Here is a 22,958-nt window from a genome sequence, read left to right on the forward strand (position 1 = left end):
TCAGTATGAAAAAACCTTTTCGGTAAAAAACATTTATAATCATAAATATATAGGGATTGACAGTAACCTGCTTCTCCAACATACTGAGAATTCAGAAATAGCAGTCAAAGAACTACTGATTTCAAAACTACAAATTATTACTCCAGATTGATAGCGATATTTTTGATACACACAGAACAAAAAACAGTAGAGAAGAGTAAAAAAACCACCTGCCTTTAGTTAATTTAGTACGATCGTTTCACAGTTAAGAGTAAAGAATACTCTATTCTGATCTTCAGCTAAATATTCATTGAAAACTCGAATCTACAGCTAAATATTCTAATAAATTTATTAGAATATTTAGCTGAAGATCAGAATAGAGTATTCTTTACTCTTAACTGTGAAACGATCGTACTAAATTAACTAAAGGCAGGTGGTTTTTTTACTCTTCTCTACTGTTTTTTGTTCTGTGTGTATCAAAAATATCGCTATCAATCTGGAGTAATAATTTGTAGTTTTGAAATCAGTAGTTCTTTGACTGCTATTTCTGAATTCTCAGTATGTTGGAGAAGCAGGTTACTGTCAATCCCTATATATTTATGATTATAAATGTTTATGTGTATATATATATATATATATATATATATATATATATATATATACATATATATATATATAACCAATATGGCAAAAAACTCTGAAAGGTATAAAAGTTGATATCTGATCTTTACTCAACAGCAACAGTAGGACTTCTGGTCATAAGATGATCTCTAAGTCCAAAATCAATAGCTGGACCTCAAATTTTATCCACTATCACTCCTCTAATTATTCTTTTAAAGCATCACATTGCTTCAATGCTCATTCACAAAATCCTATATACTCTCTCTCTCTCTTTTGCCAGTCACTCAGACACCTGGATATATGATAAGACTCTTTACTGAAGACTCCCAAAGAAACCAAATCAGGTTTGCTGTTCATCCCCCCCCCCCCCCCCTGCATTCTATTTTTAAGTAATTTAAATTCTGAGTTGGTCACTCATGTCTTTCTTGATTCTTTTTTCCATCTTCACTAGCAGTGGAATTTTAATGAATTCTTTAATATTATGTTGAAAATTTTCTAAATCAAAACAGCCTTGAAATGAATTCATTACAAAACAGGAAAGAATTTGAGTTTTCTCCCCTTCCCTCGAATAAAAGATTTGCTCATTTTTTTTTAACCCTTTAGCATTTCAACTAACCATAGCTGGCTCAAATAGCTTATTTTATGTTCAAACTAGTCAGGTTCATCCTGTCACACCTACCCTACAATGACATTCTAAAAAGAAACAACCACATCATTGAAAACTCGGATCTACAAAATAATTATAATGAATAATAAATAAATACACATCCCATTCGACAGAGTATCCGAATGCTAAAGGGTTGAAATGAATGTAAAGGAGGTGAGTATGATTTGTGTAATACCATGTTTCGGGATTGGATTCACTGATGCAGTCTCATATGATGCTGTACTGTAGAGGAGGATAAGATTCAACAGACATATCTTGGCTCACTAAATCCTCCCTTACTAGACTCTCCTCCTCCTCCTCCTCCCATCATTTTTACTATCTCTCTTCTCAACAACCACTTTCCTAGCATTTTATCCATCAGTCAAACTCCACAATAATAATCCACTGAAAAACTTCCTTCCAATCCACACTTTGCCACCCTATAAATATCAACTGCATCACTTTTTTCCCCAATCTGGGTGCATCTGCAAAAATCCTGTCACTGATAAAAAAACAAAAATCCCTTCAGGGCTGAGTAAATATGGCAATAGGTTTGGGAAACCATGAACCCTTTTGTCACCATATTTCATTTGAAATACACTGCTTTGTTTCAGCTAATTTCAAACTACAGAAGGATTTATCAATAAAAAAAAGAAAAAGAAAAAAGCTGGCGTTTGGACCACAAACTAACATGAAATTTTGATGGAAGGTTTTAAAACTAGAAGTTTGTATTATAGAACCAGGGGTGGTCTCAGACAGGTTGGTCTCAAAAGCGTTAAGAGCAGGTGTCCAAGTATTTCAGCTCCTTACTCTTCATACTAATGCACCAGCTACCAAGAGAAAACACAAGGAGTCCTCAAAGAAGAGAAGAATGCCTCTCAAATAAGCCTTACATTTGCCTTTCTTCTTCAGCTTTATTCCTCACTTGTTCCATATTCCTCAAAGCCTCCAGGTCTTCTTTTTCTTTATCCATACGCTGTGCACGAGATTCAATCTCTGTAAAATTTGTCTTCACTCTTTGTGCTCCAAGGCCACCTTTCTACAACAAAAGAGATATTTAGATTCCATTGAGATAAATTAGTTAAGGTAATTCATTTTAATAAACCATTAATTAAGTTTCTGGGACTGTTGGGGTGAAAAAGGAGAGAATACCCTGGAGCTAGAGGTGTGCTGCCTGGGATTCACTCTCAGCAGAAAAATATTTCCTCTGGGCATTGACAGACAGATTTCTCAACTGAATACAACCACAAGGATCTGCAACAATCATGACAAAAGCTTATATTAGAAGTAAAAAAAGAAGAAATTCAAGCTTGGTTGTGTGGTTAAATAGTCATCACACAATTTCAGGTTTGGCCTTATTGTGTAGAGCTTTGAGAGTGAAATTGACAGGTGGATCAATGTGTGGAAGTTCATTTATATATATATATATATATATATATATATATATATATACCTCTGTGTGTGTGTGTGTGTGTGTGTGTGTGTGTGTGTGTGTGTGTGTGTGTATACACTGTTAAGTGGTTTGTGTTTGGAAGGGCATCCAGCTGTAAAAATTCATGCCAAAACTGGCTTCACTTGTGCTGGTGCCACATAAAGAGCACTCAGTCCACTCTGTAAGCTGCTTGGTGTCAGAAAGGACATCTAGCTGTAAGAACCCTGCCAAAACAGACAGTGAAGCCTGGTGCAGCCTTCTGCCAAGCCAGCCGTCAAGCTGTCCAACCCATGCCAACATGGAAAATAGACTTTAGATGATGATGATGATGATGACGATGATGGTGTGCATGTGTGTTTTTGTTGATACTACTTGGGAAATGATCTGTTTTGTCTCATAATTTGCTTATTTCCTATAACTTAGTGATTCAACAAATAAAGACTGATAAAGTAAGCATGAGACTTTGAGACAAAAAAAAAGTACTGTGGTCGATAGACTAAAACAGTTTGTGATATGTGGATGCATCATTATGCATCAAGTCTAAATAATAATGATGGTTTCAAATTTTGGCACAAGGCCTGCAATTTCAGGGACAAGGCATAGTCAATTACATCGACCCTGGTGCTCAACAGGCAGTCATTTTATTGACCCCAAATGGATGAAAGGCAAAGATAACCTCAGCAGAACCTGAGCTCAGAATGTAAAGACATATGAAATGCTGCCACATATTTTCTGGTTCTGACAGCTTGCCACCTCAACAACAACAATAACAATGGTTTCAAACTTTGGCACAAGGCTGGCAATTTTTGAGGGGGGGGGGGGGTCAATTACATGGACCCAGTACATGACTGGTACTTACTGTACCAATCCTGGAAAATGAAAGACAAACACCAACCTTTGTGGAATTTTGTCAATCTTTATGTTGTGCTAAGTTCAAATTCTGCCAGCTCGCTGCCTTAACACTACTACTACTATTACTACTACTACTACTACTACTAAGGTGGAGATAGTGCTAGTTATTATTGGGTTGTTGGGGATAGTATCAAAAGGCATCATGAAGGAAATTGGAATCGAGTGTCCAGTAGAATTGTTACAAAAGTTTAACCTCCATGGCTCAGACAGAATAATCAGGAAAGTATTAAAGAGAGTTAAAAAGAACAGATAGCATGGTAAGGCTGCAGGTAGCAAGCCCCGCTATGCATGCAAAACTCCAAGAGTTACTACCAAAACCTGAGATAAAAAGAATAATTTCTAATTACAAAATAATGATTTCTAGCAACAACTGAAATGAATTGAGTTGAGAATGAAATGAAGACATACCCCTTTCTTGGAAGTACTAGTTTTTTTCGCGGTTAACACAGATTTTCTGGGTTCTGTTTGGTTTGATGATAAACTTAAGGCAATATCCACATTCGGACCTTCAGCAACATCTAAAAATAAATAAACACAAATCAAACATCCTCTGATCAGATAAGATTTTAGTATTAATATACAATAAGTTTATCTCTTAGTCAACTCCAATGAAGCAAATCCATGATTAAATCCGTTGCAGTTGTGATCCTCCTAGCTTTTCTTTCAGATTAGTGTATGCAGAACTACAGGAGATGTAGGGGGAAGACCCAGAGTGTGATGGTTGAATAATATCCATAATCTGAATTGGTTGTGCTTGGGAATGCAGCAGGAAAGTGTAATGACAGTTGTTCCAATGGGACCCGAAAGAGGGGGGACCTGAGGATTATACTTCCATGACTCTCCCAGGAATTACAGGACAGAGAAGAAGGACGGATGGGTGAACGTTCAGTTCGAAATTTCTGTAGGAAAAATTGGGGGTGGGGGGAGTTCAGAGGACTGAAGTGTAAAAGAAAGGATTGGGGGAGAGGTGGAAGGTAAGTAGACATTTAATGTGGGATTTTTGGGAGGTTGGGGTGAGACAGGAGACAGTAAAGTGGCCTTGGTGCCCTGAAATTCAATCCTTGCTCATGTCTCTTTCTCCACAGGTGCTGACTTGCAAATATTCAAGAGGATCATTGGATTGGATTGGATTGACCCTATTCAGTCCAGTGCAGGACAAATGCCTCAGCATCTTCTCTTGAGATCATCATATTGGTTTGATGAGCCGAATCTGGCACGATAGCATGACATGATGGCTTGGCAGAAGGATGCAGTTTTTATACTCATAATATACAGAGAGGAGTTGTGCTGATTCCATTCATCCCCGTGCTCAACTGATTTTATTAACCCTGAAAGGATGAACTTGGTGAGATTTGAACTCAGAATGTAAAGATGAACAAAATACTGCTAAGTGTGCAAACAGTTCTGCCTGCACTTGCTGCCTTAGGAACATTAACGGTACTAATCTTACCTATCTAGGAGGGTACCTGAAATGGCCAGGGGTACCCTGCTTCCTTTGGGACAAAAGAAAAGTAAAAGGGAAAAAAATAACAAAAGAAAAAATAAACCCAAAAAATATGAGTAAAAAATGAAACTTACTGGTGTCTGTATCAAGTTTTGTTGCTGAGAGTTTGACATTGTTGTTGTTGTGGATGAGTGTTTCTGAAAAGGCTTTCGAGCTGTCTGTAATACCATTTGTGCTGTTGTTGCACAGCAAAATATTGTCAGAAACTTCCTCAAAGAAATCAACTTCTTTTGGTGGTGTTGGTTCCTCCTCCATATGGCTAGTATTATCCAGGTGCAGCTAAGAAATACAAATGTAATTACATTGTTATTTATATAAACTAGCACAAAACTAATGAACCCGACCCCATTAATCGAAGGTTAAACAGTAACAACATTTTGTCTAATCAATAATAGCAGGCTTACAAGTAACTTTGTTTCAATCTTTACAATTGTTGGAATCTACCAACAATTTACTCAGCTCAATATTCTATAAAAAGCGAGGCTGCACTACCTCATACTCCTTAATTTTGGTTCCTCAATTCATTGGTGCTCATTACATCATAGGTTAGTCACAACTGCTCTCACCTCCTACCTACACTTCTCATCTCTCGGTATAGAAAAACCCAAATCCTCCTCCTCCTCATCTCCCAAAACACAAGGACAAAATATTTGGTGTGGTAAACCCAATCCATTGCTAAGTTTAATACTACGACCGGATCATTTGGTGTGCAGTCTGGGTCAGGTTTTCACTTGATGTTTATAAGCACCAACTTGAAATAAAAGAACAGCTTTATCAACAGGACTCCAACAATTGAGTCTATTGATTGTCAATTTCATGACCAGAGATATTTAACATTTGTCAAAAAGAACACAAAAGGTAAAGATAAAGGTTCCAGTATTGATTCTTGTTTGATACACAGAACAGCTGTTGTTTAGATGAACTAGTTATATGTATGGGTGTATATGTAAATATGTATTGTCATAAATATATATATATATATATATTACATAAACACACAAAATATACACAAGCATATATATACCCACACACTTATTCTTAAGTGTGATAAGTTCATAGGAACAGTCTTGCCACTTAGAATAAAGAATTCAATGAAAGCAGTCAATTTTGTCAACCCACTGACTGTTTAATTAAAACAAAAAAAAACCTGGAAAATAAGGATGGAGGATCAAGAAAATATTACCTTGCTTTTATGAAGTTTCATCATGTTTTGAGCCTGAGTGAGCAAACGTTCCCTGTAGAGATTGGCAGCACGGCTGTGGTACTTCTGCTGGGTGTCATTGGTAGTGCAGCCATGTTGCCGAAAGAAACTGATCTGTCAAAATAAACAAACAAATAAATAAATCTTCCAAAATATTGTTTTCTCACAATCTTCCCAACAGAGGACGTATGGTAAGTGTCAAGGACCTAAATGGCATTTCATGAGTTTCATCATCATCATCATCGTCATTTAACATCTGCTTTCCATGATGGCATGGGTTGGACTGTTTGACTGAAGACTAGCGAACCAGAAGGCTGCACCAGGCTCCAATCTGATCTGGCAAAGTTTCTACAGTGGGATGCCCTTCCTAACGCCAGCCACTCCGAGAGCGTAGGGGTGCTTTTATGTGCCACTGGCATGAGGGCCAATCAGGCAGCACTGGAAACGACCACACTCGAATGTTGCTTTTCACGTGCCACCAGCACATGTGCCAGTCAGCGGATCTGGCAGCAATCACGGTCGGATGGTGCTTTTTACGTGTCAATCAGGCGGTACTGTCATTGGCCACGTCAGCGATTTTGGTTTCACTTGCCTCAACAGGTCTTCGCAAGCAAAGTTTATTGTCCAATGAATGAAGGGTACTCATAAGTGGACTGGTTATACACCACTGGCATAGGCCACAGGTCATGGTCTCACTTGGCTTGCCGGGTCTTTTGGTGCCTGCAGCTGCTGTGCATAAACACTGCAGACACAAACCAATGTGGGAGTATGTATGTGGCTGCACATATGACTAGTTAGAAATAGCAGTAAAATCTCGCCTAACTCACACTGCAAACATCAGGCAGAAAGACAGGGCACCTCACTAAGCTGACTGGATATGAGTAGTATAACCTATCCCGCCAGAATTAAGTGACTGATGAATTATTTTGTGGAAATCAAATCACAGAAACAATGCATAGTATATAACATAAAAAGATGAAAAAGAAGGCACTTTATGGGATCAAATGAAAATGTAGTCAGTTGGCAAGCAACAGATATGGGGTTTTAGTATTGTTACTGAACACGTTAGTCTTTTCCGGTGTTCAGTGTTTATCATTTGGCTTCTTGGTTTCATGCTCTTGCTTGGTGAGGCTGGGGGTCATTCCAAGTTAGCGGTCCCAGACGTGTCCTCATGCACAGAGCCAACCAGATCCACCAGCCCCTCTGTGTCTTCCTTTTATCATTTACCTTCACAAAATTAGAATTAGAACATGCACGGCTTCTACTTTAGGCAAAAGGCCAGCAATTTAGAGTGGAGGAAATTAGTTCATTACACTGATGCCAGCACTTGGCCAGTACTTAATTTTATCAACCTGAGATGGATGAAAGGCAAAGCTGACCTCAGTGGAAATGCCATTAAGCATTTTGTCTGATGTGCTAATGATTCTGTCAGCTCATTGCTCTCTTTAATAATATTAACAAGAGCACATAAAGAGCGCAAGCCTCTGCCAAGGCAACACCAATGTCCTCTCAAAGATTAACCAGAGATAATTTTTAAAATGAGAATATCTGAAATAAACTCAACTGCTCACACAAACGAGAATAATGAAAATGAACCCGACTGCTGTCAAAGATTAAATAAAAAAAAAACGGAAAAATAATCCAGAATCCTTGTCTGGTACCTGATCAATCCCAATGACAGCCATGGAATGTAAATGAGGGTGTGTGGGCCATGTTTGTAATGCTGTATGTGTGTCGTCTGCAGTGGAAACAGGGACAGTTTTCTCTATGAAGGCCTTTTTTGGCCTATCCACTGATATAGTGTCTTTATGACCATTAAAGTTTGTAATGAAAAATTTCTCCATGCGTGAAAGAGAACAGAAAGGACCTACATACAGTGCTGTTAACGGAGGTTTAACAACAACATTGTAGCGCACAAAATCATGAATCCAAGAAGTAAAGCTTCTTTCAAGGCAGAGCTAGAAATGCAATCATCAAGTAGGTAAGAGGTTTTAAACAGGAGTGATATATTAAAAATTAGCAAAACTAAAACTTGTCGAGGATGAATTAAATTTATTATTGTTACTGAATATGTGAGTGTTATTTAATTTCTGAACCAATCCCATCACCCTCTTCTCGTTGCTTATTTACCTTTGTGAAGAGAGACATCAATCTTCATAAATTATTACTAAAAATGGAAACTCCAACTCACCGCATTTCCATTACCTCCAACCTGCATGGTACGCAGTTGCAACCATGTCCAGTTGGTATCAAGCTGGGAAGACCGGATAAAGCTAACATGGACTCCAAGGGATCTGTGAACTGCTGAACAATCTATACACAGGAATACTCCATATGTTACACTGGCCCATGTAGGATTGTTACTGCCACAATCAAAACATTGCTGAAAAAAAAAAAAAAAAAAAGAAGATTTACAGGTCAGCATTAAAAATTAGCACATAGAACATTAAAAAGTTACAGTAATGTGTTTGTATGGTAAGTGTTTTGAGCCAAGGTCCTGTATTGACACTAAATCCACTGCAGTGTGGAAGATACAAATCAGTTGTTCAGAAACACAAAAGCCATTAACTTCACTTAAAAAGTTATTGTTTGTAAAATGCTGTCATCGTTTCTTGATCTTGTCTGATCCCATTCTAGTGTCTGTGTCTTATTTCATCACTGATCTTGTTGACGCCTGCTGTCATCTCAATTGTGTCATTTTGGATTCTTTGCAGCCACTTGTTGCAAGAAGGAACACACACACACAGATGTTATAATAACAATGATGATGTTGATTCGGATCTTTTTTAAAACGGGGGCCACATTTTTCATTAACGAAACACTTTGAAACTTGGAACTCTAGTAGAATGTGTCATATAAAACATCTTTTTCTCTTAGGCTTCTTAAAAAAAAAAAGAAATCCATAAATTATTCCATGTTAAAGTTGTCGCATTTCTGTAATTTCAACCAATCACTGACGTCCATTCAGCCGATATACATTAAGTGCCGACTACATAAACAAACGATTCTGAAACAATTAACCCTAACCCTAACCCTAACGTTAGGGTTAGGGTTAGGGTTAGGGTTAAAGCAAATTTAAAATGAAAAAAGCAAATAAAACGAAGGTATGGAGATTAAATACGCTTTACATCGCTTAATCAGCCAAAGGAGTAAATGTAAACAACTGAATACTTGTCAGTGATTGGTTGAAATTATCGAAATAAGACAATTTTTTACATGAAATAAATTCGAATACAAAAATATTTTTCTGTTCTATAACACAAAATAGATAAGTATACGAAGTTTGAAAGTCTTTCGGTACCAAAAACACTACGTAAAACATTAATGAAAAATGTGGCCCCCATTTTAAAAAAGATCCGATGATTCTGGCTTAGCCACAATTCAAAGAATGGACCAATATTAACAATAAATGAATGATCGTATAAAAGAAAATTTTAAAAAATGGTTTATCAAAAAAAAAAACAAAAAAACTCTTTACACCTTGAATGTATGTTCTATAAAAATATGGAAATCAATAAGGGATTCCACTGAAGCTGAAAGCTTGTCTAACAGTCTAAACATAGTAGAATCAATCCTGATAACCACAGTAAGCATTGTCCAACAAGAAGAATCACTGTGTATATTAGATCGCATTCAGCAGAGAGAGAGAGAGAAAGAGAGAGAGAGTTGAGACTATAAAGAAGCCCAAGAATAATTACTCCTCCTCGTCCTCCTTCAGATGTGGATGTACAGTTAAGAAGTTTGTTTTGCAACCATATGGTTTCAGGTTCAGTCCCACTGCATTGCACATTGGACAAGTGTCATCTACTATAGCCCCAGACCAACCAATGCCTTGTGACTGAATTTGGTAGACAGAAACAGAAAGGCTGCTGCTGTGTACATTTTATTTATATATATATTCTCTCACAGAAGTATGTACACCCCTAAAAAATTTCAGTAAAATTGCTTTTACTGTGATGATATCAAAGGAAATCAAACAAAATCTAAACTGAATAAAATATAAATATATTATACATGCAAACAGCATATAAATTTGGAATACAAAACAATAAACATTTTTAAAGATATGAATGAAATATTAATTTTCAAACATTACAAAAATATGTCCCCCCCTAAAGGATTATATTCAATATTTGGTGTGACCACCTTTACTTTCAATGACTGCATTAAGTTTTATGGGCAGAGAGTCAACTAAATTTCCACATATAACCAACGAAATCAACGTCCATTCATCCTGAATGATGTCTTTCAACTGTGTTACATTGCAGGGGTTTTTCTCCTCAACCTTCCTTTTCAAAACAATCCCATGAGCAAATTTTGACTTTCCTTCCAAACTCAGTAGTTACATGCTGTTACTTATACAGTCGCCAACTTTCTAAAAACTATTTCAGGTCTCTCAAAGTCTCTATATTCCTAAAATCAAAGTAGATAAAAGGATTTAAAAAAACCCTTTGGATGGAAAAAAAGTTGAAGGGGCTGCCTGTGGGACTCAAATTCACATCTTCTGTATATCTATTCTCTTAATCACTGTCCTTATACTTTCTCATCTTCTCATCTACATATTTCCAAGTATTCTTCATTCTTACTACATCTGTAGAGTATAATGTTTTATGGAAATGGATAGCACTGAAGGACAATATTATCTTGAGAACTGCATAGAGTAGCACTGAGATTTCCATGTGGGTCACAAGTCATGAACTTAAGATTTGCAAGGATAAGGAGATATAAGGTGTGAGCACACATGTATGTGTCGATGCATGGATGAGAGATCAAGAGAAGTATTTAATGTGTGAATATTTCTGCTAGCTTCAGACACACTAGGTTAGGTGAGACAAAATTTATTCATCCTTTGTATGTTAATTGCTGAATCTGTGAATGAGGAAACAAACTGGTTAATCAATGTCATTATAACAAACAAAATAAATAAATAAATGAAGTTACTAATCATTTCACTTCCTCACATATAATTAAAGAAAATACTTCCAAGTCTGCTACAGGAGAATTGAATGAGGATACTCAACACTAACACCACCATCACAACTACGTAAAACAATAAAATCACCACCCCTCCCACTACCTAAAATAATAGCACCACAACCTTTCCGTTAAACAATAACATCATCACCTACTAAAACAATACCCACCATCGCCTTCTGAAACTTTACCACCGGCACCTAAGTCAATATCACTGTCACCACTATCTACTAAAACATCATCACAACCCATTTACGCCACCACCACTACTACCAAGTCTCCACAAGGGATGGAGGCAGGCACACACACAGAGGAGATTGCAAAAAAGATTTGGGTATTATTTATTCACAATTAGATGCGTTTCATTTGCTTAAAGGAGTTACAAAATTGTACATGTAAGAGAAGCATGTAAGATGAGATTGTGATTCTCTGTCTGAAGAATTTCCAATAGGAGCTGTCTTATGAATGGTGAATAAATGATACCAAAATGAATTTTTTCCTGGCTCCTATTTTAATATATAATTACTCTGGCAAAAATATTTTCCAGTATTTTTCAACTCTTATGCATGCTTCAAACAAAGATAACATTTCCATACAATTTTGGAGTACTGCAATAAGCAGATGTGCTTCAAGAGGACACAGATTGATTTATAACACCATCTGCTTATATATCTACTTGTTTCAGTCATTAGATTCAGCCATGCTGGGCATCGCTTTGTGCAATTTCCATTGAATGAATCAACCCCAATACTTTTTAAAGCTAGGTACTTATTCCATCTCTCTTGCCAAGATGCTAAGATACAGGGACATAAACACACCAACACGAGTTGTCAAGTGATGGGAGGGAAGAGACACACACGCATGGTAGGCTTCTTTCAGTTTCTGTCTACCAAATCCACACACAAGGCGCTTTGCTCTGCCTGAAGATACTTTTCCAAGGTGCCATACAGTGGAACTGAACCTAGAAACGTGTGGTTGGGAAGCAAATTTCTTACCATGCAGCCACTCCTACGCACACACACACACACATTGGGCAATTTAGTTCCCCATACACAAAAACACAGGATGGGCATGGTTGGAAGTTCCTATCACATACAAAAAAAGAAAGAAAGAAAGCAGTGTAAATCTGCTTCCAAACTAATTTCTTTGATAAATCTATTTTCTTAAATACTTTATTTTTTCTGATTATCTGAAATTTTTTCTTTTTAATTTAATTTTATTGCTTTTATCTACTGATTTTCTCTCTGAATTTGGTCTACAACTATTGCTTCCTTAAAGTAAATCACAGATGCCAATGTGCTGAGTACATCTATTGCCCATACACACACACACACACACACACACACACACAGAGTCAGCTTGTTCTTTGTATTAGTCAAGGTTTTCAACTCCCATGAATCTTAATCTTTCTGATGATTAATTAATCTGCTAGGTCCTTTCTCAGCACCCTTGTATGTATGTGTATGTACATATATACACACACACACACACAAGTACATATATTTATATATACACTTTATATACGTGTTAATGTTGATTAGATTGTTGTTGCTGGCACTCCGTCGAGGGTTTCAGTTGATCCGATCAATGGAACAGCCTGCTCGTGAAATTAACGTGCAAGTGGCTGAGCACTCCACAGACACGTAGTTGTCTAGGATATTCAGCGTGACACAGTGTGACAAGGCTGACCCTTTGAATTACAGGCACAACAGAAACAGGAAGTAAGAGTGAGAGAAAGTTGTGGTGAAAGAGTACAGCAGGGTTCGCCACCATCCCCTGCCGGAGCCTCGTGGAGCTTTAGGTGTTTTCGCTCAATAAACACTCACAACGCCCGAAATGGGAATTGAAACCGCAATCCTATGACAGCGAGTCCACTGCCCTAACCACTGGGCCATTGTGCCTCCACAATGTTGATTAGATAGCTATTACATAACAAACAACAACATGACACAATAAAAACACCAACAACACAAAGAAAATAAAACTTTATGTCAGAGAAAATGAACTTTGAATTTTTGACACAATAAGGTTTAATATAAAGGACTGAACCGATAAAACAAATTAAACAAGTTATTAATTGACAGCTTTTGTTGACAAAGTAGGAAATCTACACAGTGTGTGGTAGCTTAATCTTGTCAATGTTACAGTCAATATTCCTCTGATATAGGCAACCTCCAGATGACCACTTGAACTGCTAGAAATATAAGCTATATGTACTTCAAATCACTTCCTATTGCTTTTTGTCTTCTTTTTTAATCAACAAAAAAAAAAAAAACCGCATTAGGTAGTCTTAGATAAGCATGCTAATGTCTCAAAATATGAGTAGATAGGAATGGGTAGGATGTCGGGGTCTGTTCAATCAAAGCTGACCCAGAGAGCTAAACAATAAGCAACACTGGCAACAAACCAAACTGCCTAACACTTCCTCATTATGACACTTTCTGTCATAAAGAGAAAAACAAAATCTCTGCAATATTAATGAAAATTTTCCTTAAAAGTGATAAGGGAGCTAACTCTGAAATATAGATTAACAAAAATTTTCTTTTTAAATTGAGATATGTGTGGAGGATCAAGTAGTTAACATATTTAATGCAGTGAATACCAATCAAACAAGTAATTTTCTCTCATTGTTTTATTTATAATAAGCAAGTTGGGGGTGAAAAAAAACCCCACAAGACAACAACAAAAAGTAGGTAAAAGAGGTCAGCATACTGTCAAATGGTTTTGAAAAGCTGGATAAACAAATGTTAGTTGGTGACAATTTAGTTTATCTGTGAATAATATTGTTGAAAATGTTCAAGGTAGACAGTTTAAAAATAACTATGCTCAGGTGAAGGTTAAGCAAAGCTAAACTAAAAACTAGGCAGTTTCCAGTGTTATTAAAAAAAAAAGAAAAAATGTACAAATATATAATAACTGCAGAGTAACCAAATTTATGTTAGGACAATATTATCTTAATTGAAGAGAGGGAGAGGAATGTGTTTTTTTCTATGTGTGAGTGAGAGAGGGGGGGGGGAGTTGCACTGATTGGTTGAATCAGTCTTTGTAATTTCCTTTATTCATCATGAATTATCTGATGGTGAGCAGTCTTACTGCCACCACTGTCTGCAAGTCTCCAGTACTGGAACCATTGGGGGGGGGGGGTACAAGCAATAAGGTATGCATATTCATATTGATATACAAATATATATATTCATGTACACATTCATCCATATACATACATACATATATACACACAAACATAGTGACTCCACTGATGATTGGCATCTCTTTGTGCTTCCTTGTTGTCAATTGCATTTCTGACTTTCCATCTATGACTTCTCAGATGACTATTCACTCCCATGGGCCAAAGTATTAGCGGCAGATGAAAGTTGCAGCCTTACTGTGTGCTCCAAAATGGTTAGATCTGCACACATCACCTCTCTTCCATTACCATACGACTTTCAGGAGATGGAATGACAAATGAGGTCACCAAAAATGAGGTCATCTGTACATCATTAGTTCCCGTGATAAATGCTTGTACAGCATGAGTACCACTCTCTGAGCCTCCAGGATTATTAGTACCTCATGACAAGGCTGAATCAAGATGACCTGCAATCATGTGAAACTGCAGATTTTCTTCAAAATGCCCCTCTTCAACAGCGTCCCTCACTCTTTGGTAGTTTTACTGCAAACCCTAGCACCAACCAAGATTATTTCTGTGTCCCTTCATTTGGATTGTCACCACACAACAAGAATTAGAGAGCAAATTCTAAACTTGAAAACAAAGCTTAAAATTGCAGGCCTCAACCCTTTAACATTCATATTACTTGATTGAATGTAATGATTATTTATTCAAATTGCTTTGGATTAATCCCTCATTATCTTTGTGGCTTTTAGATTTCAATGATGCAATCATTTACTTTTAGAATGACATTGTAAAGTGAGAGACTAGATTTAAGTAAACCTAATAGAAATAGAAGCTTAGTTAATGGGAAAGAAGATGGGACATACCCATCTGGGAAGTGGTAATGCTTCATTAGCAGAATTTCCACTGTAAACTATGAATGCACATGATGCATATTGGTTCAGGTGCAGGCATGGCTGTGTGATTAAGGAGCTCAATTTGCAACCAATTGGTTTTAGATTCAGTCCCACTGAGTGGCACCTTGAGCAAGTATCTTCTATAGCCCTGGGCTCACCAATACATTGAGAGCGAATTTAGTAGAAGGACACTGTATGGAGAACATTGGGTGTTTAGAGTGGTTGTGATTTTTGTCAGAAATAAGTATTTAAAACAGGTACAATATTTCATCATCATCACCGTCTCCTTTCCTATGGGTCAGACGGGGTTTATGAGGTGGATGCCTTTCCTGTTGCCAACCACCACCTGTTTCCAAACAAGGTAACATTTCTCCAAGGCCAGACATGTTTTCACAAAATATTAGAAAGGAATTACACTGCGTATATGACAGTGACACTCGTTTACACTTATCACACTATGTTAAGACAAGGACACACACACACACGATTAGCTTTTTTAACTTGTCATCTAACACATCCTCTCACGAGGCTTTGGTTGGCCTGGGGCAATAGCAGACAACAGTTGTCTGAGGTGCCACACGGTAGAACTGAATTCATAACCATTTGGTAAGGAAGCAAACTTCCTTGTCACACACCCGTATCTGTGCCTGTCGTATATTTAAAAAAGTCAATTGGCAAGAGATGAACAAATGAGTAGGAGACTATGTTATTATTGAGCAGAAAACATGAAAGGGGATAAATCAATGAGCAAAATTAACTTTTCTCTATAGTTTAAATAATATGGGGGGGGGGGGGCAAAACGTGGAAGGGGCATATGTAAAATGTCATTTGGTGAAAGTAGAGACCCAAATTACAAATGGAGTAAAGACCAGTGCCTTTAACAATTAGGGTCTGGTGATTATGTGGCTATACCTTGAATGAATTTGCTAACAGGGTTGACATGAGGCAAAGAACAACAGTGTTGGGGCTACATGACAGTTACCAAAAGGTAGCCTCTCCTGTAGGAGTGGAAAAAACTGACAAATGAAATAAACACATTTACTCCACATTTATAGATTCATGTGCTATTTAAAAGACATGCCTGTATTGACGTAATATGACAGACAATACTGATAATAGGTGTAACACTAGACACGTGTTCAAAAACTCATATGACAAATAGATACCTATTGAATTTATATTTAATCACATATACTATGAAATAGAGTTACATGGCAAGTAGAGAAAAAAAAAATAAACAGGTTTTTTGACACAAACACACATGAAAATTACTATATTGTATAATCACAAACATACTTCACCCAAATTTATAAATTTGGGGAGAGAAGGTTAGTGACTACAAAGCACAAAATTATATACATATTTACAGGGTGTCCCAAAAGTCACTGATGGGTTTCAATTTCTAAGAACTTCCTTCATCATCATCGTTTAACGTCCGCTTTCCATGCTAGCATGGGTTGGACGATTTGACTGAGGACTGGTGAAACCGGATGGCAACACCAGGCTCCAGTCTGATTTGGCAGAGTTTCTACAGCTGGATGCCCTTCCTAACGCCAACCACTCAGAGAGTGTAGTGGGTGCTTTTACGTGTCACCCGCACGAAAACGGCCACGCTCGAAATGGTGTCTTTTATGTGCCACCCGCACAAGCCAGTCCAGGGGCACTGGCAACGATCTCGCTCGAAAATCCTACAGGAGCCAGTCAGGCGGTACTGGCAACGGCCACGCTCAAAATGGTGCATCTCATGTGCCACCCGCACAAGAACCAGTCCAGGGGCACTGGCAACGATCTTACTTGGCTTGCCGGGTCTTCTCACGCACAGCCCATTTCCAAAGGTCTCGGTCCGTAGTCATCGCCTCGGTGAGGCCCAATGTACGAAGGTCTTGCCTCACCACCTCAGCCCAGGTCTTCCTGGGCCTACCTCTTCCACGGGTTCCCTCAACTGTTAGGGTGTGGCACTTTTTCACGCAGCTATCCTCCTCCATTCTCACCACATGTCCATACCAGCGCAATCGTCTCTCTTGCACACCACAACTGATGCTTCTAATGTTCAGCTTTTCTCTCAAGATACTTACACTCTGACGGGTATTCACATTGACATTACACATCCAACGGAGCATACTGGCTTCATTCCTTGCGAGCTTACGTATGTCCTCAGCAGTTACAGCCCATGTTTCTAAATGCATGAAATTTTGATACAATATAAAGCACATAATGGAAATTAATATGCACAAGTCAAATTTTGCAACACCTCTACATTACATAAGAAAAATGACATTGCTTAAATGGCAGTCATTTTCCGCTTCACATACCCGTGCTCTTTCCAAAACTTGCACCATAAAACCCTCAAGAGTTTCAGACCCCACTTCCCTGATTTTTCTATTGATGTTCTCTTTCAGTTGCACCAATGTCTCCAATTTGTTGACATAAACTCTCTCTTCCAGGTATCCCCACAAGAAAAAAATCCAGACGAGTCAAGTCTGGGGAACATGAAGGCCAGTTGACATTGCCGTAGCGGGAGATTATTCTCTCTCCAATGCACTGCCGTAGCAACTGCATTGTTTCTCTTGTGGTATAAACAGTTGCCCCATCTTGCTGGAACCATGTGTGAGGTCTACTTTGAATGGCGTTTCTTTTTTCTTTAACTATTTTGCTTCCAAGCCACATGGTTTCAAGTTCAGTCCCACAGTGTGGCACCTTAGTTAACTGTCTTCTCTTATAGCATTGTGTTGAATAAAGCCTGTATTGACATTGTGTTGACAGTATTGACATTGTGTTGACAGTAGTGACATTGTGTTGACAGAAGTGAGTGTCACTATCAAAGAAACAGTGTCACTCATTTTCAATATTCTGTGAGAGAAGATGGCTTGTGATATCTGTTCTGCCTCTTTACATTCTGAGTTCAAATCCTGCTGATGTTAACTAACCCTTTCATACCTCAAAGGTTGACAAAATAAAGTACTAATCATGTACTGGGGTTGATGGTATCAAACTAACCCACCCCACTAAAAATTTCTGGTTGTGTGCTAGAATCGGAAATAATTATTGCCATCATTACAATCATCGTTTCATTTCAGTTAAACCAAGATGTCTACTGTTTGAGAAATGGTATCATGGAAGGAAGCTGAGTACCCTGAGCGATGATACTAAGATGTAGAACTGAATCAGCAATTAAGAAAATCACACTCTGTAACTGTTTCACTTGGATACGAGGAATTATAAGTGAGACAGTGTTTATTATCATTTTTCTGAATAAAGATAAACTTGTCATTTAAAATCTAGTAATTGAGTTTCTTCAAATAAAGTATCACCTTTTGAAGTGCATACATGTTTATTTAAAGGAAGGCGACCAGCTGAGAGCAGAAACCAAACTAAATGAAGGAAAATTCCAAAAAGAATATCTTCCCAGTGAGATCCTGAAAGAGTCTATGACTTCAAAGCTAACAATACTAACTTTTGTCCAGTAGGCTTGTTCACATTGCCCATTCCCTCGAGGGTTAATTCTTCTGTGCATAATCCCTTGTTCAAAAAACAAAAAAACAATCCATTTACGTAAACATGAATTAAGCTCCTGTGTCACTGGAGTTCTAACAAGAAAAATATCTTTTTGAGATAATGATTTGAGAGATAATAACAGCACAAGGGAAATCAAAAGGACAAAAGTGAATGTTCATCAACTGCTACTGAAGAAGTATTTGTTTAGAGATAGTGTGACTAGTTAGGTTGAATGAAATCCAATGAAATGCATTCTATAGCGTGAGAAAAACTGGATTTAGGTTTTGGTTCAGAACATATCCAATAATCCTAACAGATTTAAGAGAAATACAAAACTTTTTTTTTTTCTATTATAAACTGCAACAACCTTCTCGTATGTGGATGACACAATTTGGTGTGAATGTCTCTCTTTTCTATTTTACTGGTTTCAGTTATTGAACCGTGGCATTGCTAGGGCACTTCTTTAAACAACTGTTCAGTGAAACAAATTGAGACAAGACAATTCTCTTTTCAATATTGTTAGATATTTTATCAGAATATACATTTACATTAAAGGATTGCACTTTCTTCACACAGTCATTATTTTGCCTTGAGGTTTAATCAAAAATATTCTGAATGCTTTGTTGGTCTGTAATAGGATATAAAAATTCACTTTGAGGAAGGGTGCAGAGGAAAAAAAAAATAGCACACCGGGATATTCTCTTTGTGTTAATGTCAGTAGAAGAACATCGTGTTGATCTTAAATACTGACAGCAGCGAGGAGGCGAGTGTTTTCTATGTCAATTTTTATTGCTTTTCAAAGAATGGGGAAATTGATAGAGTTCATTAAGTGTCTTACGTCCTAAAAAATATGTTGTCTATTTGCTGCTGTACAATGGAGATGTGGTTAAAATGTTACAGGAAAGGATTGCAAGATTCTTCAAGCTGAGCCAAGTGGCAGGAGACGTAGGGGTAGACCAAGAATGAGATGACAGGATAATGGTTGTTTTTGATTATATCGGATCCCAAAGTACATCTTATAGAAGCTCTGGGACGCATCATTAGTGATGTTCACCATCAGACTCTCTCGCCCAGCTGACTCAGCCGGAGTTAGTCAAGTCCCGGTTTGATTTCTAGCAACAAACTACAGGCCTCCTCATTTGAACTCAGTTCGTAAAAAGACAGCCAAATACTATAAGGCGTTTTGTTTGATATTTACTGATTCCGCTAACCTACCATCTAATATTTATATTGTAAATAAAGCGGCGAGCTGGCAGAATAATTAGTACGTGGAACAAAATGCTTAGCATTATTTCCTCGCTAATTACGCTCAGAGTTCAAATTCCGTCAAGGTCGACTTTGCTTTTCATTCTATCGGGGACGATAAAATAAGTACCATTTGAGTACTGGAGACGATTTAGTCGACTAACCCCTTCCTCGAAATCGCTGGCCTTGAACCAAAAATATGAAACCAATATTTATATTGTAAACATTACTCTCTAAAGATGGCGCTACCGATTCCGGAAAATCCTTATTTTCAATGCTGACACACAGTAAATGGGAGGTAACTAAACACATCAAACCACTGAATTTGTCACTTCGAATATAACAACACAGAGTCTAAGAAAAGGGACACTCTGGGTAGTCTTATTCATGATACACCTATATTTATATCCATCTACAAAAATATAAACCCAGACTTGATTATGGTTGAAATGCTTTTGATCGTAGGCTTGTTTGAGCAGAGCCGATCGGGGTTAAACAACAACAGTAAGGTAGAAGTGTGAAAGCAGGTAAGAATTGTATAATCGAAGCTAGTAATCGAAAATGTAGGTGATATGTTTACTGACGATTGAGAAAATAGAGAGAAAAATCAATTCCGTCATTTGGAATATAATGAAAACTCACTGCATGGAATAAATGGATCATGTGACATGCAGAGAGAGAGAGAGAGAGAGAGAGAGAGAGAGAGAGATTGATAAATCAGTCGAGGATACTAAATGAAATAATATGAAACGAACTTCTATTTCGATATCCAGCCATGTTTACACTGTGAAATATTCTTTTCAAACCCGCACAAAAATATTAACAGGGGCAGACAGGGTTAGAAAACCAAAGCATTACAGTTTTCATTTCTGCCCTTCCTGCATTTTTCTGCTCAAGTCCCACCAGGGGTCGATAAAACAAGGGCCGGTGGTGGTGAGATCCAGACAGGTAAATCTCTAATCAAACACCTTTCCAGCAGTGTCACCCGCGCGCGTGCAGGTGTGCGAAGTCCTTTTTAGGGCTTTACATCATCAGTTTGCGTCCTTGTTTTAAGATGCTCGGATGTAATTTCAGGGAAACTCTGGTGATGATTTCTGGGAGATCAAAGAGATCACGTTAACCTTCCAAGCTAAATACCACTAGACATATAATACTTGGGGGTTAAATTGAATAAACAATACCTCAAACGGTGCCCTTCCCCGAGAAAGCTCATGTTTATGAGTTAATTGGTAGAGCGTCAAATTAAACACTCACCACTACTTGGCTACACAGGACTAAAATTAGGGGGAAAAAATTAAGAGGAAAAGGAAAATTCTATTTATCCTTTTCCTGACGGAGCTGACTTATTTATAATCAAAGGAGTTCTGGCCGTAATCATCTTTTTTTCTTTTTCATCTAGACTACAATACGACCTCTCCATATTTTGAATTAATATAATAATAATAATTATTATTATTATTATTATTATTAATATTATTGAGGCGGCGAGCTGGCAGAATCGTTAGCACGCCGGACGAAATGCTTGGCGGCATTTCGTCCGTCTTTACGTTCTGAGTTCAAATTCCGCCGAGGTAGATTTTGCCTTTCATCCTTTCGGGATCGATAAATTAAGTATCAGTGGGATCGAAGTAATCGACTAGGCCCCTCACTCACAATTTCGGCCCTTGTGTCTATAATAGAAAGGATTATTATAATTATGGAGATAATAGGGTTGGATTTGAGGGCGGTTTGGCTGTTATATCTAACAGGTCAACGATTGCGTAATGCCCCGTAAATAGCCGGAGGTGTTGAGCTTTCGGTGGCGATTAGTGTTTTAACGAAGCCACACAATAAAACCTATTGCACAGCTGTTGAGAATGATTTATAGTTTCCCACCACACGCATTCACTCATAGTGCCAAGTCATCAGTAGGAGAGACGGAAATAAATAAATAAATAAATACGAGAGGTTAGAAGAATAAAACAGAAGACAAGTGGTTACAATAAAAACGGACAGAGCAGGAAGGTGAGGAGGGGATGGAAAGGTGGAGCTGAATCCAAACAATGCCTGATAAATTACAAAGTTTTAATTTTGATGGGGTTGTTATTTTGAAAGAATTTTGAGAACAAAATATCAGTGTATGGCGAAATTCGATACAAAAAACACTGTCTAATTTATTATAATAGGTTTCGACTGGGACACGAGCAATGTTATCAAACAGTATTGGTACTCAAATTAGTGGGTCCAATATTTTGTTGTATCATTTAATAATATATTATCGGCTCCGTCCCAAATTGAGCAAAATTAATGGCAACCACACACACGCAATATATATATATATATATATTGCATGTCTATAAAATATTTTCATTAGTTGTCAATTAGTTTCTCAAATCCTGGGTACTTGTCAAATTGACAAGCTCCTTTGGACGAAACACTAGGATCTTGAATTTAGTGCTTTAAATAAAAGATTATATATATATATATATATATATATATATATATATATATATATTACACACAGACTTGATTTACGCATTGAGTTTTGCCGTATATAAATTCACACACACATGAAATAGAATTTTTCAGAATAGGTTAATCGTAGCCATAAACACCACCACCAATCCAATAATTGTTCAAGTATAGAGATGAACAGCTATAAAATGTATATTTAATAAGGAGAGAAAACAACATTCAAGAACCTGTATAGAAGAAGATCAAGTCAAGCTAGGTTTGAGTTTTATAATAACAATAATTGAATCCTGCAAAGCTTGGTCAGTGCTTTTTAAACAGTTTGCAAAATAAATGGTGTATTTTCCACTGTTTTCTTACCTTGAATCTCGATAGGAGATAACGGTATGAAGATTTGTTTTTAGATGTAGTTTATTTACTCGTATTTTCCTAACCATCCCTTACTTATCCCATCCTATTAAGTTATGATAATTGT

The 22,958-nt window shown here is 37.4% G+C and overlaps 1 protein-coding gene across 2 annotated transcripts in view; it reads right to left on the bottom strand.

Moving 5' to 3' along the window:
- The window catches only part of LOC106881471 (ADP-ribosylation factor GTPase-activating protein 2), a 50,365-nt gene that overhangs the window by 16,631 nt on the left and 10,776 nt on the right, over positions 1-22,958 (bottom strand). For both annotated transcript variants that reach the window (XM_089341590.1, XM_014931864.3), the window contains exons 2-6: positions 8,487-8,678; positions 6,278-6,409; positions 5,169-5,373; positions 3,999-4,108; positions 2,140-2,285 (exon numbers count right to left, since the gene is read on the bottom strand). In XM_089341590.1, coding sequence (XP_089197716.1) covers positions 2,140-2,285; positions 3,999-4,108; positions 5,169-5,373; positions 6,278-6,409; positions 8,487-8,513 — 620 coding nt within the window. In that variant the 5' untranslated portion in view covers positions 8,514-8,678. The remainder of the gene's footprint in view (positions 1-2,139; positions 2,286-3,998; positions 4,109-5,168; positions 5,374-6,277; positions 6,410-8,486; positions 8,679-22,958) is intronic.

The sequence above is a fragment of the Octopus bimaculoides genome, chromosome 25 (assembly GCF_046866305.1).
Source record: "Octopus bimaculoides isolate indiv1 chromosome 25, ASM4686630v1, whole genome shotgun sequence".
Taxonomy (NCBI): domain Eukaryota; kingdom Metazoa; phylum Mollusca; class Cephalopoda; order Octopoda; family Octopodidae; genus Octopus; species Octopus bimaculoides.